We start from the raw sequence: 19,960 nt of genomic DNA, 5'->3' as shown, positions 1-19,960 counted from the left end.
GTTGTTAAACTGAAAGCCTCACGTCAGTCATCAGCTAGAGTCTGTTCTCAGTTTCTTGATCCCTGAATCTTTCCCTAGGGGAGCTTACAATATGACAGTTTCCTTTGAGGATCTTCCTGGGGAGGCAGAAATAGGATCTTAGGTAATGTAATGCTGGGACACTATTCTGTTGGTTAGAAGCAAATCCACCCCATGCTCACAGTAAAGGAATTATCAAGGGGTTACCAGCAGCTACAGTAAAAGTCTGTCTCCTATATAAGGGCACATATAATGGCAAAGCTAACCACCAACAGCCCCTATCTGTACAGCATCCCAAGGGTAGGAATCCTAGACAAATAGAGCCAGTAGCCGCTTGACTACCACTCTGGCAAATTTAACCATAAAAGTACTTACTGAAAAGATAATAGGTCGCTTTTGGAACTATTGAGAATACTGAAGAACCAGGCTGGAAAATGATATGGAACAGGCTGGACACTTGTAACCATTGGCTGTTGCTTCCTTGATCTCTCGTTACTAATGTTAAATACAAGACGTAGTTCACTGGCCACTTGCAGCTCTTATGCCTGTGTTCTAGAGGCCAAGAAAGGTGATGAGGGACTGTCTGCCTCTCACTGGCCTTCATTGGAGATGAGACCTCTAATGTTTCGCTGATTGTGGCACTGTTCTGAGGTGAGCCTGTAGAGTCTTAAGGGCTTCACCAGAGTCATGCTTTTCCTGTCCATCCTAGCAGGTCGTATTTGCATAAGTAGATTCTAACTTAGTGGGCAGTTTTCACAACTTTGTAATGGATGGTTCTGTGTTCTTACTTAACATTAACTATGACTTACAGATGCACCAATGAAGTTGCTCCAGAAAAGAATGTGTTACTGATGGCATGTTCAGGTCTCTGAGTCATATAGTAGATGGGACATTTATGTTTTTCATAGTTAGAATTTTTATTCATACCAGATTTAACTATAAACAGAATTTGTGCTTTCTGAAATTTTAGGCTAACTTTGTGATCCAAGGTTTTCTCCAATCTTTGTGTTAAATCTGGGGGCTTAGAAATGATCTTAACTCTTCACCATGGTTGTGTTTGGCCCTATGAATTTTTGGTACATGTGAGCACATTGACTTATCAGGTTTTTATAAATCCGAAGAAAACTTGTAAATCATTTCACATAAGTTCATGTGTTTCCTTACATGCATTTGCAAAACTGTGCTTACTTTCATTAGCCTTAAAATGTATTAAATAAGACACACCCAGAGAAGAAACAGATGTCATTTCTGTGAGGTAACTTGTGAGGTAAGGTCTCTCAAAATGTTTTTCTCATTGGTCTTATATGGCAACTGATATCTCACCATTGAAATAGAATTTTGGGTTAAGATTAACAATCTTCAACACATCAGAATCACCTGAGGAATTAAAAACAACACTATAAAAAAATAAAACAATATCAGAGTCCTACCCCAGGGAAATTTTACATAATACCTTGGAGTGAGGTCCAAGTGACTTTTGAAACCTTTTTCACACGTTCTGTCCAGTTGGGACAGCCATGTATGTACTAACTGTGATTTAGAGCCTCGCATAGGAGTGACAAATTATGGCCCTGTCCTGAAGACGTTAAGGATTTTTGAGTGTGCTGCTTGTCTTAGTTTGTTTTTCATGGCTGGAACAAAATGCCTGAAACTCACAAGTTAAAGGAGGAAAGGTTTATTTTGGCTCAAGCTTTGTAGAAGCTTATGTTCATAGTCATCGGGCTAGGCAGGGTGGTATAACAGGGAAGAAAGTTTTCACAGCATGGCAGGCAGGAACCAGTGAGCTTTCTTCCTCCTTTCCCATTTTATTCCATCCAGGGTACATAAGCTTAATGGTTGGTGCCACCCAGTGACAAGGTAGGTCTTCTCCCTTTCATAAATCCATCATCCACACCCAGAAGAATGCTAACCCATCAGAGATCTCCTGTATCACAATCCATGAGCCATTCACTCCCAAAAGCCCCACCTGTGAGCACATGAGGCTTTGGGGAGCCATCTAGGTATAACCATAATAGCAGCCAAGGATAAGAATCAGCCCATCAAGACTTGGACCTAGGGGAACAGCCTGTTCACTCACATTATGATACATTCAAAGAAGTCATTAAAGTCATTTTCATAGCTTCACAGCTGAGACTCTTTCTGCTGTTATCAGTTGTTCTTTGAATGTACCTGTGATGAATTCCCATTTGTGGAGGTCAACCAAGTCAGTCTTTTCCTGCAGCCTTAGAGGGGCCACAGCATTGCTACTCATGGCATTGCTTCTGAGAATACCTCTGAGAGGCTGAGCTCATAGGAATGTCATTTGTTTGCTTCATAACAGTAGCACATGTTAAAATCAGGCTATAAACAGTCCAGCTTTTCTTTCATTTTATATTTATTTTCTGTAGATGATGTGCAAATAATCATTCATGTGGTATCCAGAAATATTTTTGTGTGTAGTAATAGCAGATGGTCCAGCGTTTTTCACGTGCCAAGTTGCATTTATTCCACCACAATGCAATGTGGAAGTGATCATGGGCTCTTTCAAGTGTTCTAACTCCCCATGTGCATTTCAGTTGTGGTGGGAAGTTTTTTTGCATATCAGTTCAATATGTGGTAGATTTACTTGGAATCCATGGAATTTGTGCCTAGTGTAGTCACATGAGAAGTGCTTTGAAAAGAAATATTTTTTGAGGTCTCATGATTAAAGGTCATCAATTCAACAGACATTTAATAAGCATATTCTGAGTGCTAAGCTAGTGATTTTCCATGGGGATGGGTGGCTTGGTTTGCTGGAGGATTCTGGAAATCCACAGGATTGTTTTTAGTTACCATAATGATTAGCAGGGGTGCTACTGGCATTTGCTGTGTGAGGCCAAAGGTACTAAGTCTTGCAGCTTACAGGATAGTCCCCTACGACAAGAATGGTCCTATGTGTGTGTGCCATGTGCATACACACTCACACCCAGGCTCTTGAAAGGACATTCATGTATGTGGAAAACTCATTTTATGATTATCTGAACCTGAAACCTAATTGTGATTTTATATAAACACAAAAGTTTTTTTGTTTTGTTTTGTGGCATGGATTTTAACATATGACTTTTCCAGGAAAATTATAAATTGAATTGTAAATGTAAATCAAGGGAAAATTGCACTTTGCTTTATTTGGAATCAAGACTTATTTACCCTCATATAAAATCACATCACCATTGGAACCCTATATGTGATGTTAGAGTCGCAGAAAGGCCAACTATAAACTGCCTGTGTTTGTTATTTCCACTTTCATTTGGATTCTATATAGTACAAGCAAATAACTACTTCATGCGTCTCTTGGTGGTGTTGTGCTGGAGCATTTAAAATTCATATTATTTTATTATGCTACTTCTTGTTTTTCTTATTTTCATAGGCAAGGCATTGTATTGAGTTGTGATAATGTGTCTTTTAAAGTACACATGTAAAATGTGTTGTTTATAGATGATGTTTTAAGAAAATATGGAAATACTCAATATGGATGTGATGGGGTTGAAACACAGGGGTAAAGGCAGCGAGGAAATGGCAGACAAGGTGACTGCCGGGAAATCCCATCCTGCGGAATGAATGCAAGGATCCTGCAGGAGCCAAGGAGCAACCCTTCCGTGTCCTGAGGAAAGGCACTGGCTAAGCATCAGGAGGGATGTTTTGTTGGAGCACAACTGGGTGAAGTGGAAGGCAGAAGGAATAGTGCAAACAAAGCCTGAAGGGGAGAAGTGGGGCTTTCGCAAATGGCTCAAGCTTGGGGCCCCAGGTTGGACTGGTAACTGGTAGTGGTGAGAAGCCTAGGGAGACAGACAGAAGCACATCAAGACCCCACCAAGCCTTGCTTACATTTTATTCTACAAAAAACTAGCAAAGATGCAAAAGGGCTATTGGGATTCTCCCACAGGTAGCCAGTACAAGGAGAGAGAAGCAGCCACCCCAGCTCCTGTATGCACACCGGCTGCCATCGAGGCTGGCAGGAAGCCAGTGCAAGTCAAGAGAACCAGCCATGCTTTGAAGAAGCTGTGAGTGTCCTGAGAAACCTGGGTTTGGAGAAACTCAGGTGCCTGACCTATTTCTCTGCACTGTGGACAGGTAGCCAATGTAGGAAGTGCCTGGGCCCCCACAACCCACTTGCCTGGAGGAACCCAGGAAAATGTCAAGATGAAGAAACAAAAGGCAATCTCTGGCCTCCAGCCCAAACAGAACAAGTCCAGGAGACAAGGACATGGCAGAAAGTGGTAGCTGCATACCTGAAATTTGTAGGATGATGGCAACTGAAGTAAAGGAATTATTTCATGAGGCTGTAAATCAAATCAGAAATAATATCTCAGGTAAAAGAAGAAATGACAAACATAATAAAAGAGCTGTTGCATGCATCTAAAGAAGATACAGGAAAAAAAAGAAAATGAGGGAAACCTTGAATGAACAATATAGAGAAGAATTGGAATGCATGAAACAGACTCAAAGAGATACCTGGGAAATTAAAAACTCCACTGGAAGCTGGCAGAACTGCTTGAAAGAAACTGAAGATAGACTTTTAGACCTTCAACGTAGGATGGCAGCTAGCAACCATGAAAAGAAAGATCTCTTAAAAATAGCAAGGAAGCAGAAAATAACAATTCAATGACCGCAAAATGATGAAAAAAAAAATACTTTAAGAATGGTAGGTGTCAGCAAAAAAGCAGGAGTCAACACAAATGACATAAAGAGATTATTTACAGAAGTAATAGCTGAGAACTTCGCAGGCATGGGAAAAGGACCTGACATACAGATAAGTGAAGCATATAGAACTCCAACTAGCCAGAACCAAAGTAAATCTACACACAGACATACAATAATAAAGATTCCAGAATTCAGCACAAGAGCAGAATATTAAAGGCTGTTAGAGAAAAGAAACATATCACCTATAAAGAAAAACGCATCAGAATCACAACAGACTTCTGAACACAAATTCTCAAGTCAAAAGGAGCTTGGAACGAAATATTTCAAGTCCTGAAAGAAAACAGCTTTCAACCCAGATTTATGTATCCTGCAAAACTAGCTTTCACAATTGATGGAGAAATATGATACTTCCATGACAAAGAATGACTAAAGTAATTCATAACCACCAAACCAATCCTACAAAGAGTACTTAAGGGTATTCTAGACAGAGATAAAAATGATCATGGTATCAGGAACAGCAGCAAAGTGGGATCACAGAGTGGAACAGATAATTGAATGGAGAAGAAAAGTAGGGAGCCAATGACAGGAAAAAAGCATGGCAGAGACAAGCCAGTACATGTTGATCATAACCATAAAGCCTCTACTTGACAATAAAAAGAAACAGAGTAGATCAAGAAGCGAAATCCATCAATATGCTGTATACAGGAAATACATTAGCTCAAAAGTAAATTCATAGTGTGAAAGTTGAAGGAGAGAAAATAATGCTTCATATAATAGGGAACCTGAAAAAAATCAATGGTAGTTTGCCTATCAACTGCAAAATGGATGAGAAAGATGCGGGATTTTTATACAGTGGAAAAGTGCTCAGCTATAAAGAAGGATAATACAAGGCTCTTGTAGATAAGTGGATGCAACTTGTAATCATGCTCTTGGGTGCAATGGTTGAGACTCATAGCGAACATTATGTTGTCTTCCTAGTATAAAAAAACTGAAGGAGTTAGTGGGATCCAAATGTACAACAGATATAAAAGTGAAAGGAAAAAAACCTTTAAAAAAGGAAAGATAGTAGCCATTATTAACTCGCTGTTACTTTGTTTTAAAGTCCTGTGTCGTTTGCATTGTTTTGCTTTGATTGGTGTTACTCTATTTTGTTTGGTTTGATTTTATTATATCTGATGGTATAGACAGCTGTTTTGAAGATAACAAGAGGCATTATGGTAGCCATTGTTGATTTCTTGTTATCTTGTTCTGAAATCCTGTATCCCTTTCACTGTTTTGTTTTGATTGGTATCTGATGGTATGGATAGCTATTTTAAAGATTACAAGAAGCAATATGGCAGCCATTGTTGATTTCCTGTTATCTTGTTTTGAAGTCCTGTATCATTTTTACTGTTTTGTTTTAATTGGCTTTATTGTTTTGTTTTGTTTTGTTTGGTTTTATTCTAAGAAGGAGGGGCAGCTATTGGATAAGGATTGGGTTTGCACGTTAAACAGACATGCTTGTCACAGTGGTGAAAATACGCTGGAGTGAGTCAAGGTCACCCTGGCCAGAAAGCAGCCTGAGTTAGCACAGAGGGTGAGCTCAGGAAGGTTCAGGTGAGCTCTGAAGATGCTGTACTGGGCAGTCTCTGTGCTTATGACTACTTAGCTGGATTGTCCCAAAGGCAGGGGTAAGTGTGGGGCAGTGCAAAGCACATGGGAGGATTTTTGGCATATGAGATCTGCTCACTATCGACAATGGGTGATATGGTGAAGAAAACTCTAGGACAGTAGTGAGGAACCTGCACCTGTGTGCTGCAACTGGTGTTTATTTCCATTGAAAGCTCTAAAGGGTTCGCCATCACTGCTCCAAGGTGTGTGTGTGTAAAGAATTATGCTCCATAGATAGAACATAAAGCTTACTTATACAATTTCACCTCAGTTAAAGAGATTCATTTATTTTGTGCATGACTTTGTTTGCCTGTATGCTTTCATTTAATTTGGAACAATCTTTCATTTTGTTTTGAAAAAGATTATAATAACACAGATTCTAAAGGAACTTAGTAATGTTATAAATCTAATAATTATGATTTATACCCAAAGTGCTATGTCAAAGTGGAGGAGAGTGATCTTAATAATTTAGATTTATCTACTGTGTTAATGAGGGAAATACTGTTCTTGAGAGCCCTTTGCAACTTCTGTTCCCTTTTCATTTTATTAAAATAATGAAGTCATCTGGGCTTTGTGGCACACACAGGGTAATCCTGGTGCTGTGGGAGGGCAAAGCAGGATGATGAGCTCAATGCCAATCTAAGCAACTTAATGATGAGATGAGAACTTATCTCAAAATTTTAAAAAGGTAATTTAAAGAGGCCTGAGGCTGTAGCTCAGTGCAAAGGCCATGGGTTAAATTCCCAGTATCAATCAATCCATTGATCAGTATTTTAAAGAATTAGTAAAATAGGAGAATATTACCCCCCCCATTATCTACCACTGTTTTTACATAGTTCCTTTAAGTCTGTGCCTTTGCTTGCTCCTTTTAAGTCTCAGTTTTACATATGTGTGTATGTATATGTATATATATATATATATATATATATATATATACATATATATAGATGTATATAAAGATGTAGCATTATAATTGTATACAAATATTCTAATAATCAAAATGAGGCTGGAAGCAGTACTTTGAGTCATTCTTCCTCGCAGCCTTTTACTTGCTATCCAGCATCCTGCTCAGTGCTATATTTCTCTGTCTTGTAGGCCCCCCTGAGTAAGAGTGTCAGAGCTGAGCTCTTCTGTTGTCCTGCACCCTGCCCTTTTCTTTTCCCAGTTGTCCTCATCTTGGTAATGGTTCCATTATTCATTTAGTTGCAGAAGTCAAAAGCCTGGTTTCTCCCTTTCCTTCACTTATCTGCTGAATCTATCTGCAAGTCTTGTTATGTTTCCACAGTTATCCAAATCCGTGCACTTCCCTCCACCATCCTTCCCTGATAACTGCAGTCCTGCTATGATCCTTCCTAGGGGCCTTGATGTTCCCATAGTCCACTGTCAGCCACCACCTCTTCTAGCCTGTCCTGCTCTTTCCCTAGGACTGTGTCAGCCTCCTTACTGGTCTTTTGTTTAAACTGGCTGTTCTGACCTCTGTAGAGTCTGTTTTCCTATGAGACAGAATAGATCACTTAAACATTCTCCTGTTTAGAATCCTCCATTCTCTTCTCATTGTAACTAAAAAATAACTCAAAGACCCCATGGCACGTAAGGCTTGTATCATCTAACTTTTGCTTGTCTTCTCAAATTTATTTCCCTTGCCTATGCTCTTTGCTTACTATCCTCTAAACAGCTAGGAGTCATCGGACTGTTTTTAAAGCACATTTTTCCCTGCCTTGGGCTGTTGTGTAAGTTGTTGGAACTCCACAAGCTGCTTGTATCTCCTGTACATCCTATAGTGTCTTGGCACCTTGCAGAGTCATCACGTACCACTCTGGGGAAGGTGGATTTGCTTTCTTAGACTTACCGCAGTTTTTGGTTATGTAGCAGTCAATCCGTGTTTGGAAGAATGACAACTACCTACTTGAACCAGCTCATCTGATTATCTTGATGCCAGACATTGGGACATGGAGTTGAGAGTCAAGGTGTTGCTCTGCATCATCTATTACTTCCTCCTTTTGCAAGTCCTTCGTTACTATGCAAATGATGTTTTCTGGAATTCAAGTGGTCAGCTTTCAGCCCCATCATATCTGCAGTTGGTATTATGATCAATAAAATACTAATCGGTACTAATGGGTATACTGCCAGCATAGCTGCCTTTTGGGAATGTATAACTGGAAGGTGGCTAGTTTTACTTCTGATGGCAAAAGCAGTAAAAGAGAATGGAGGAAAGCTTGTAAAGAGAGCACACCTATAGATCAGCTTTCTCCATATTGTCATTGCCAAAGACACATGCTGGTGCAATGACTGAAGAAAGCGTCAAGGACAGAAAGCAGGCAGTTTAAGAACAGTTTATCTTGAGCAGAAACAATCCTGTCAGGCTCTTCCCTAGTGGCATTAATATTCAAAAAAAAACCTGAAAAATTCTTACTACATCTTGTAGCTGCACTGCTAATCTGGGACCATTTGTTAAACTCCCCAAGCCCCAGAGCTTCTGAGCAGTTCAGTCCCCACCTGGTATTATCAGCTTTTACAGAAAGAAATTATGGAAAATATAACAGACTGCTTCTAGCTGACTGCCTTTTACTTTACGTTGTTCCTTTATCTTGTCCAACACTGTGTCTCTGTCAAGTTACGTCCTTAATGAGGTCATTTGCTCCGCGTACATGGGGAGATTATGTTTTACGGTAATGTATTTTCTGCTTTCTGAGCCATTCCTGGGAAGACAAACTCCTCAGCTGTGGAAAGAATTTGCCATTTAACAGAAGAGGACCTTTATGGCTTGTCACAACTTTCAATCATAGCTCTAGTTTTGATTCTTTAACAGTGACACATGGGGGCAGAAACATTTTGCATAACCATTTAGCACAACCATACAAATAGCCTCTTAAAAGGATGCCACGAAAAGAAAGAGCACTGTCTGTCAGTGTTAATGATATCTGCATATAGTTAACGTAACTGAAACCTATAACATTTTTGGCTTAGTTTTGCTCCAAAATTGCATTTTAACTATCATTTTCCTTTATAAATAATGTATGGCAATAATGATTTGGCTTTATCTTTATTTTTTATTTAAAAAACATTTTTTTGGAAACACACACAAATACACACACACACACACTGCATATCTAGAGGTCCACGTAGGACAAAATGAATGGCTGAGTTTTCAAAATTGTATGAGCATGTGAAACTTTACATTGAAAAGCATAGCAAATTGCAAGCATGCTAAAAAAAAAATCTGCAAAAGTGATTATAGTATAATGACAGTATGTGCAAAATAAAGAGAAAATCATAAAAAACTGGGAGAAAAGACAAATTGCTTACAAAGGAGTGACTGTCCATTTTCACAGCACATTTATTAGCAGCAGAGATCCTTACTATCAGAAATGGGATGCTAAAATAAAGATCTTTTAGGACCCACACTAGGGGGATTGTTTTGTTTTCAAACATTATCTAAAAGAATTACTAAAAGTTGGATTGTGGCATGGTACCCAGAAATTGATTATATGGTTACAGAAGCAATGGTGTAACAAAGTACTTGTATTTGGACAGTGTACATCAATATACTGAAGTGCTCTGCATAAATGCTGCTTTTTTGCTGTGCTTATGAAACGTTTTCCAGTTTAATATATAACCATCATGACTTGGTGCTCATGTCAGAAATTCTTCTATTTGTGATGAATTGTTTTCAGGATAAGGATGTCAGCTTCTGCATGTAGTTAAGAATGGAGTGAAACCACAGGCTTGCTCTGAGATCAAAACTTTAAAACTTCTGCTTTGCCTGTCTAACAAAGGTCATAAAAACAGAATTTGTCTTTAAAACCATTTGAAAAATGGACCCCTTCCTAAAGCCCAGGACTTCCTTCTGTCGACACAGAACTCACAGGGTCAGAGGTCAGGTATTTTAATGCCAGGACAAGGGGAGCTGCACTTCTAGTTCCGTGTGTTGCCCTCTGCCGATGCATATGTCCTCTCTCAGTACAGGAGTGTCTAGGGGGTGAAGGGAGCCCGTTTGTCACAGGGCACTACCTACCTGGGGAAGTTGCTGTGTTTCCTTTTTCATTGGGGAAATTACTCCATTTTTGTATGTGTACTGTTGTGAGATTGTCACATTTGATTAAGATCATAATCTCTTATTTTTATTTTAGAAATGAATACCTTTGTAGAGCTTAAATTAAATAATGAGAACAGATAAGTTTTTGAGGAGGAGCCTTTACAAAAAAAGACTGAATGTTGGAGAACAATTCCATGGATTCTCTGGTCGGTCAACCTCTCTTCCCAGATTGTTTGAAATTATATTAGAGCAATTACAGATTATAACTTGAACATCTGAAAACCCATTTAGAGAAATAAGAAATTCATTTTTAGTGTATCGTACTCTAGATTGTAAATGAGATGCAAGATTAATTGTCTAATAGGTTAGGGTTTTAAACTGAAATTTTCTGTTCTTTTATATTTATATAATCATTGAAGGTTAGTTTAGAAAATTTGAAAATACTGATTTTAAAAAATTCTTATTGGTTAAATTGAAGTTATTGGGGCTGGGGATTTAGCTCAGCGGCATAAGCGCCTGCCTTGCAAGCAGGCAGTCGTGAGTTTGATCGCCGGTACCGATAAAAAGGAAAAAGACAAAAAATAAAAAAATAAATTGAAGTTATTAGGAATAAAATAGGTCCTGGCCACTTTGTATCTCTAAGTGCTGCTTGTTCGCCCCATTTCTGGAGCGAGGCAGAGGGTTTTGAGTCTGAACAGAGAAAGTACAGTGTGTTGCGAGGGCGCCTGAAAGAAACGCAGCTTCGTATTGTTCTTCCCAGGAAAGGGGGAACCAGGCGTCCAGTCCCACACTTGGGTCAAGTTGTACATTGCCAGGTGGAAATAGTCGATGAAAATAATAGCTCTCTTGAGAGAATGTACATGTGGTGAGTGTGCGCGCACACACTTCAGCAGCTTGTTTGGCCAGCGGTGTCCTTTATTGGCCAGTAGGAACAAGCATCTCCTGAGGTGCCGATCGTCCTTCCGTCTCACTCGTGGGCTCCTCCCCCGTGACTGTGCCTTCCTGAAAGCCGGTGAATTCTCTGTAGCTTGAGCTCACTGAACAGCTTCATAGCTGTGATGCCTGTGCTGCATCAGAGCCTCTTTCCCTTGTGTGTTGCTGCTGCGCTTGTTGAAGTGTTTTGGCTCTGATTGAGTTTCATCTGGAGGTCACTGAACGTCAGATTTTCAACCCTGTAACTCCTCTATCTCGGCAAGCACTCTGAGCTGAAGCTCGGAGGGTTTTACTTTATCTCTTGGTTTTCTTGAGGAAACAATCTTGTCATCCTTGAATCATTCATGTGGCACGTTTGAGCGTTTGTCACGTGCAAGATACTGTCCGTCCTGGGCATTCAGAATACATGTATGACAACTGCAAAAATCATTGTGTCCTTGGAGTTTACACCAGAGCCTTAATTCTCATGTGCTTCTCTTCTGGACAGAGGGATCATTTCCCCCAAGCTGTAAAACTCTATTCATTTACTTAGCTATTTTATGGTTGTTTTCTGTTGTTTTTTGCTACTAAGTTTGCTTAACATGTGAATAAGACACATGACTGCCCTGGGAGGGTTCTTGTGTGTGTGAGAGGCAGATGGATAGATAGGCAAACATGGAAAAGCCCCAGGGTCCCAGCAGGTGGGCAGGAGAAGTAGAAGCAGTGGCTCTGGGGGAAGCCAGCGGAAGAGAAGAAGGACCCTTCAACTACGGCATGATTTTTATGACAGGTACTATTAAACTTGGTCTCTTGATTACCTCTGTATGCTTGGGGTGTGTAGAAATGTAGCAGGTGATGAGGTCAGAGGGAAGATGTGGGTGCAGCCAAGCAGTGGGACCCCTCAAGTACGTGATAGGTATTCTGCGAGCCAGCCTGGACTTCAGAGAATGGCCGTGTCGTGGTCCTCTCTGTCTTAGGAGAATAACGGAAGATTGGGATCCACTGGGGAGCAAAAGCTGGGTGGCAGGAAGAATGGCCGTGTCGTGGTCCTCTCTGTCTTAGGAGAATAACGGAAGATTGGGATCCACTGGGGAGCAAAAGCTGGGTGGCAGGAAGTCACCTGAGTGGTTTTCTTTCGTTTATCCTTTTATTCATTCAGCATATGTTTATGTAGGGCTTGCCTTGTAGCCAGTGCTGGATTTTTCCAAATAGTTAGGACAGGAGCTTACAGGACTGGAAATATAGCTGTGGTAAAAAGAACGTAGGAACATTAGACTGGGGACAGGATAAGACCACTGACGTAGGAGTGAGACCTAAGGAAAGGCCAACTTAAGGTGTACAAGGGCATATGTCTGTGTGCGTGTGGATGCCATTACGCGCTTGGAAAACAACTCACTCTCTAGGGCCATTTTTGTGGTAAAATGCAGGGGCTGTCATGAGAATCCCTAGTACTTTGTTAAAGTTGGCCTGGGACATTGTTCAGCCAGTGAATTCCTTGTGTACTCTTCCTTCCACAAGCAAGCTGGCAGCACCACTGGTCCATGAGAGCGTTTCCTCTTTGGTAGAAACGTACATTTGAAAATCAATTATATCAGTGATGCCAGTCTTAGATGGTAGTTCAAGAAGAATGGAGCCAATTTAATGCTGTAACTTAACTTTCAAATTTCAGGGTTTTTTTTTTTTGCTGCATGACTGAAAGATACGTATGAACGCTAATTGGGCAGTACGTGCAGGCATCTCAGTCTCTTTTGCTAAGTGTTGATTGCTTTCTGCTTTACTAGCCAGTGACGCATAAAAATGCAGCAAGTGCGCTCTACTGCACGTACAGATAGACTATCCTCCCAATAACTAATAACCCAGATTTAATTCTCAACTGACAAAACTGATTTCTTTGGTATTTTGTGATAAGAAGAACTGAAGAAAAGCCTGGAAATAATGTAATAGCTTGTCTTGAAAAAATGCTCCTGTTACTCAGGAGTAGCCAGCCCATTACTCTTGGTCCAGGAAGTATGCTGGATATTAAACATGTGGTAGTTGTTATTCATGTCCTTTTTTTTTTTTAGGTAAGAAATGTTGTTCTTTGGACTGAGTTAAATGCTGCTCGGCATAAAAGATGTGATTTGGAACAAAGCCTGCAGACTGTGACTAATTGACATGCACTGGGCTAATGAGAAGACAGAATGTCTCTAATCAGCAGCAGAACACGCATTCACCAAGGGTCTCTTTCCCTCCTAGGACTTCCTTCGCGGGGCATCTGGCTGGGATCCTTGTTGGACTAATGTACACTCGTGGGCCTCTGAAGAAAATCATGGAAACATGTGCAGGTATACAACAAAATGCCTTTGGCGACCCAAGTTAGAAGTGCATCTTAATTTTAATGTGAACCGAAGCAACTCCAAGCGTCTTGTGGTTCAGCATAGGAATCCCTTAATATGCTCACTTTTTTGAGCTAGGAAATAAAACAGCTGGTACAGTGCCTCACAAGGCTCCATAAGTGAAAACACAAACTCAGATTTCAACTCTTAGGCATGCTTAAGGAACAAGTATGGGTGTATATTCATACCTTTGGCCCTAAAGCTATTCCCAGGAAACTTATTACAGTAAGATACCATGATTACCATGAAGATTACCATGAATTGCCCCCAAAATACTCCCTCAAAAGTGCAAAGAACTGCAGTGGGTTTAAAATAATGCATTAATATTACATGAATTTATATATTTGTAAAATGAAGTTTAAAAAGAAAACCAAATCAGGACTGAAGTACAAGGCCAGCATTTTAGAGAATTCAGAATGACCACCAGGTCCTTGGCAGGTAAGACACATGGGGTTTTATAGAAAACACGGTGAATGTTAAAATTTTAATTTGTTGCAGCAAAAGGCGCGTTGCCGTAACCCTCCTGCTGTGTCTGAATACACTTCTCCGATTGCTTTCACCATGTTCTGGAGGAGATTGGGACAACTCTTTTGTGAGTGCCCCTTAGTTGTACTGTGGTGGCCACCATGATATCCTGCATTTATTGCAGATGTTTATCTTTCATGGTCGTTTTGACTTTGGGGAAGAGCCAGAAGTTGTATGGTGACTGATCTGGTGAATCAGGTGAATAAGGACACACCATGGTGATGTAACGAGCATGTCTTTCTGTTGGATGATACTTAGCAGCAGGAAACTCCCAGAACTATTTGAGAAAGTGACAAGAACAATGAGATAAGTGTGTTCAAATGTGAGGGAGTATTTGGGGAGTTAATGGTAGTATATCTTACTGTAATAAATTTTATTTATATTTAAACACATTTTGATCACCCCTTGTATATTCATACAGACATTCCTATTTTCACTTGAAGCTTGGCTTCTGCATTTTTCCTTTTTTTTCTCTTTAAATTGATGTTCAATGAAAATATTTTATTTAGAAATAAATGCAGTTTTTGATGTCTTAATTGGAATGCTCTACCGGTTTTGACTTGTAAGGAAACTGTTTCACAATCACTTGTTTTATAGACCATGTGAGTTCCAATATTTCATCTTTTATTCATGGAAAATCTTCTGAGACTGTTTTACCTTTTCTTGAACCATAAATAATTTGTTTTCACAGTTTGTGCTGATGACTAGTTTTCTTGAGAACCATATAATATTCATGTATTACAAAACTTTCTTGGCACTGTTGTGTCACCTTTATTAGCAGGTTGTGTTCACTTCAGGATATTTTTATAGGCTGTACAGCATTGAAGCAGATTCCCATTTTCCTGCTTTGCCCATTATTGTGTTTTCTTGTGTGCACTTTGAAGAAGCAGCAGGAGTTTCATTTATTGAAACCATTCCATTTTATTATGTTGTCAATACAATTTAATTATGGAGATCTAATAATGAGTACTGATAACAGAGAAAAAATGCTCTCAAGTGTTCATTGTTTTTGTTTCTTTTGTGTGTGTGTCTTGAGATTAAGTGGTTATTAAAGCTTTCTGCAGATGTAGTACAAAATTTAGGCAAGTGCTTAGTTTCCTTTTTAAAGAGGATTTTCCCCATAATTATAGCATGTAAAATCATAATTGTCTTCTTATAATCTTACCTGTTTTTTTTTGTGGAGACATTTTTAACACATCAATCTTTATGCAAAGTAATACAGTAGAAAATTAAATATTCGGTGCCATTTGCAAACAGTCTTCAGACTCTGCCTGCTTTTTGGTAAAACTAGAGGAAAGATCTGGAGTGAGCTAACAATGGAAGTGGTCCAGGAACCGCCTGGAGAATAACTAAGCATCCAGCACGTGGAAGTTGCTGTTTGATGCCTCCTAAACATGAGGGTGCCGCCGAGGGTGTCCCCCGGCCCTTCCCTGTCTCCATCCAACTGTGACAAAAGGAGAAAGTCCCCTAGGAAGATCAGGAAACATGCCTGTCCCTGTTGGAGAAGGTTCTGTCTTTAGCCAAAATGTCTCAACTTGCCCCGTGGTATCAAGATCTAAGCTTGCCACCTTTAGGGGCAAAGACTGTCTTAAATCAATGGGAACCTCTAAGAAACTACAGCAAGTATAAATTGAGGTTCCATTGCCCACTCTCATCCTAATGCCTATAGAGCTAGCCCTAAAGCAAAGGGAATTTAACAATTGTTTAAACATTTGAAGTGACCCTGGGCCTTGTCATAAAGAACCTTGTACTTGTTGGGGAGATTATTAAAGCCTTATGTTCCTACCATTGAGAGGTTTATTTCTTTCATATTTAGATACTGTTTGTTCTACTACTGGGTACTCAAGACAGCCGTACTACTTTAACAGTTCAGGTAAGTACTTTATTTCATATAATACAGTTTAATTTATTTTAAAAATTATAGCATTTTCCAAGACGAGCTAATTTATATTGTGGTAGAGTAGTTCACATGTCATTTAGTTGTATCTTCCACATTCCTGGAAGCTAGATGGGGAGGAGTGACCCAGGAAGAATATTTGGGTGGGTGGTAGGGAAAGCCAGAGTAGAAAGTAGTGGCTGTCTTGAAAAAATGTAGATGATTGGTGTGAAGTCTTGCATCCATGATAGAATTCATGCTAGATGAATTCATAGATTCCCTGGTGCTTAGCCTCAGCCTGTACTGTTGGCAGTGTGTTAGAAGCTAGCTTCAGGCGCATAATTCTCCACATTCAAAATCATGTGCATGGTCAAGGGGACTCACACATACCTTCAGATGCTAATAGGAATTCCTTTAATAAATACTGTGTGGCTTAGGAGAACAGAGCTTTGTAGATGTCTGTATAAATATGTAGAGCAGCATAAGACTTGTTTAAGACTAAGGCCTTTACATTCCAGCCAGGTACAGTGTATTCAGTTTTTGTTACTGTAACGAAATACCAGAGGCAGGCTAATTTTACAAAGGAAAGAGGTTTATTTAGCTGACAGTTTTAGAGGTGAAAGAGAATTGTGCTAGCATCGGCTCAGTTCAAGTGACAAATTCTTGCTGGCCCTGTCCTGAGGCACCACATGGTGAGAGATAGTGTTTATGATTATGGTTGTTGGGTTCTCTGTCCTCCTAAAGCCACAGGATGCTTGCATAGGATGGGGCCTTCTGTCTAATGACCTTATCTCAAACTGATCCTTTTCCAAAGACTCCACCTTTAAGCACCATAATCAGATTAAATTTTTGCCCATAATACCATTAACATATGACTTTCAGGATTAAATTCAGGGTGACAAATCATATTCAAGACAAAGGGGATTATAATATCTTGGCTCAGTGTCATCAGTTACAATTCAAATGTTGAAATGCTAACTTCTAACGTGATGGTTTTGGGGGTGGGACTTGTGGTAAGAAATTAGATCACGAGGGTAGAGGGTTCACAGATATGATTAGTGCTCATATAAAAGGAATCCCACAAAGCTCCCTAATCTCCTTTCTGTTCCACAATGAGAAGTCGTCAAGCCCGTACCCCGCACTGGAATGAAACGGACATTCTGATCTGGGATGTCAGTTTCCTGGAACTATGAGAAATAAATCGTTGTTGCTTAAGCCACTCTGTCGGTGATTATTTATGATAGCAGACCAGATAGACTGTGCTGACATGTCTTCATAACGTACAGCAAACTAAGTGGAGAGACCTCCCGCCCTAATGTAGGCTGTACCACCAATAGGATGGAGTCCCAAGAAGAACAAAAGTGTGAGGAGGAGGAGGCATGTCACCATGCCCCCCATGAGGCCAGCAGCTTCCCTCCCCTGTGCCCGGCTGCCTTGTTGCCACGGGACCTGGACTGAAACCTAAAACTGAGCCAAAGTAAACGTTTCCTTTTTGCAGTTGTTTTTCTCAGGAGTTTTGTTACAGTAGTCAAAAGCAGACTAAACACTTTTTCACCATGCACAGTGCTCTTAATCACAGACTGGTTAACCCAGTAGCATTTGTGAGTGATCCTGTTGTGCAGAACAGTAGATTGGACATTGTAGGAGAGAGAAAGAGACCAAGAGCTGTATCTAAGGCACTTTATAATGGGGGCTTGGGGATGTAAACATGAAATAATAGAAAGTAATCAGGCTTCTGAGGGAGTAGACATGGAATGTTAATCCATGTGGGATGTAAGAATAATGGATGGTGGCCATTTATGTTACTATTTGTTGAGTTCTTGCTGTTTCCTAGTCATCTTGACCCTCCCATCCTACCCTCCCCCCCCCCCGCCCCCCAGCTGGCTGTGCTGTGCTCTACAGCTCCTCTCCCCTGCATAGCCAGGAGCTGGTAAAGTGAGCCTCAGAAGTGAAAATGAGCTCAGAAAGTGCCTCCAGGCTCATTTCCTTTATTTCCTTTTTCCTCAAGACTCAAACTTTTGCATTACCTGTTATACTGTGTCTGAATGTATTTTCATATATTTCCTTGTCATTTACTGGATCTTGACTGAAGAGTGAGCCCAGAGCCAGTTATTCCTTCCTGGCAGAAGTAGAAATTCAGCCCAGCAAAGTGAACACAGAGGGGGCTGGGGATTTAGCTCAGCGGCATAAGCTTCTGCCTTACAAGCCGGCAGTCGTGAGTTCAATCCCTGGTACCGGTAAAAAGGAAAAAGACAAAAAAAAAAAAAAAAACAAAGTGAACACAGAGGGTCAGTACTTAGGCTGGGAGGAGCAAGTGGGATGGCTTTCCCAGGGGTCATCCAGAGGAAGTGGAGGGCAGGGACTTGGATGGTGGAAAGCAGTAGGCAGAAAGGGCTTTCCTGTGAGCAGAAGCAGGCTCTGCAGACGCCTGTTTGAAATCACTCAGAATACACTGGACAGACACTACAGAACTCACTCAGTGGCTTGATAGTGTTGAAGTTACAGTCAAACTGCGTCTTCTGTGTAATTTTCTCCAGCCTCAGATCCTCATTATCAGTCCTGGCTGTATAATAGATGTATTGCCTTAAGGGCTTTTGTAACCTATCCATGACTTGAATTTTTCCCAGACCAGGGAGGTCAGAATGAGCACAGAGGCAGGATGGGACTTTTTAAAGCAAAGCTCCCTAGGTGTTTGGGATCAGGAACAAAAACCATAGCCTTAGGTTAGCCTAGGCTTGGGGACCAGAGAAATGAACGCTGTCTCTGCCCTAAGAAGATGCTTCATTTCAGAGACTTTTGCCTCTGCTGATTTTGGATGCTTAAAAATCCTGGATGTAGAGGAATAGTTGTTGGATAATCCTGACTCATGTGTTTCTATTTACAGTCTCACCTGAGTGTGGCTAAGAACAAAGCTGATTTGAAAATACTTGTGGCTGCTGCTTATAAACCACTGGTTCAATCTGATTTAAATCTGGAAGAAGCTTGACTGGCCTGAGTGACTGGGAAGAGCTGAAGTGGCCCAGAGAACCATAGTGCTTGTTATATTTTCTGCTGTGGTTTCTGTCTTATTAACATGCTCTCTCTGAGGCAGGGTGCAGAAACAGGGATAGCTGAAGTTGCTAGAGGGATAAGGGTTTTTCTTCTGGTTCAGTTTTTCACATCCTCATAACAAACAGCAGTGTTCTTCTGGATGAAAAAAATAGCAAGAACAGACTTGTATACAGACAAGACTTACTGTCGCTGGTTACCTGGTCCTGACTTTTTGCATCATGACTAGGAAATTGGGGTTAAGTAACTTGGCTACATTCACCCAGGTAGTTACTGGTAGAATGAAGACAAAGGTGCGAGTCACTAGTTCCCAGCTCCTGCTTTCTCTGGGTACAGGGACATGAGATGGACACGCTGCCAGTTTAACCTTAGTAGGCAGCTCCATTTACTCCTTTTCCTCTTTTCCCTTTTCCTCTTTTTTCGTTTTTTTGCACTTTCATTTACTAAGAAGAGAGAGAAATCTGCACCTTTCGGCTGTTATATGCAAGAGGCAGAGGCCCAGCAGACACAGACAGACGGGAGAACTCCAGGCAAAAATACAGCCACTTTTACTTTCCTTCTGATCCTCTGTAAGATTACCATATTTATATTCCTTCCGCTGAAATGATTGGATTTCTTCAAAGGCAGAGCAAAAGAAGGCCAGGTGGCCTTGCTAATGGTCATCTAGGGAACTTTTATGAAAGCATATGTATCTTTTACAAGTAATGATTCATTCTTAACGTGGTGATCTTTAGCTGGGAAAGTCTTTATAGGTCAAAGAACCTCATGAATGTTTAAAAAGCTGTTCCTGATTTTTCTAATCTTGGTGGTGTTTCTTGATCTCCTTTGCCATGAAATCCTGGTATGTGTATAAGGAACAGA

The 19,960-nt window shown here is 40.4% G+C and overlaps 1 protein-coding gene across 7 annotated transcripts in view; it reads left to right on the top strand.

The window, feature by feature from the left end:
* Positions 1–19,960, top strand: part of Rhbdd1 (rhomboid domain containing 1) — a 127,448-nt gene that overhangs the window by 43,297 nt on the left and 64,191 nt on the right. For all 7 annotated transcript variants that reach the window (XR_010043482.1, XM_063237231.1, XM_013157734.3 and 4 more), the window contains exons 4-5: positions 13,511–13,599; positions 15,992–16,048. Coding sequence is in view for 6 of the 7 variants with exons in the window: in XM_063237231.1 (XP_063093301.1) it covers positions 13,511–13,599; positions 15,992–16,048 (146 nt within the window). In the remaining variant the exon portion in view is untranslated. The remainder of the gene's footprint in view (positions 1–13,510; positions 13,600–15,991; positions 16,049–19,960) is intronic.

This window comes from Cavia porcellus, unplaced genomic scaffold (genome assembly GCF_034190915.1).
Source record: "Cavia porcellus strain 051 isolate PalLab524CR breed Dunkin Hartley unplaced genomic scaffold, mCavPor4.1 scaffold_26, whole genome shotgun sequence".
Lineage (NCBI taxonomy): Eukaryota > Metazoa > Chordata > Mammalia > Rodentia > Caviidae > Cavia > Cavia porcellus.
This window is presented reverse-complemented; position numbering and strand designations above follow the sequence as displayed.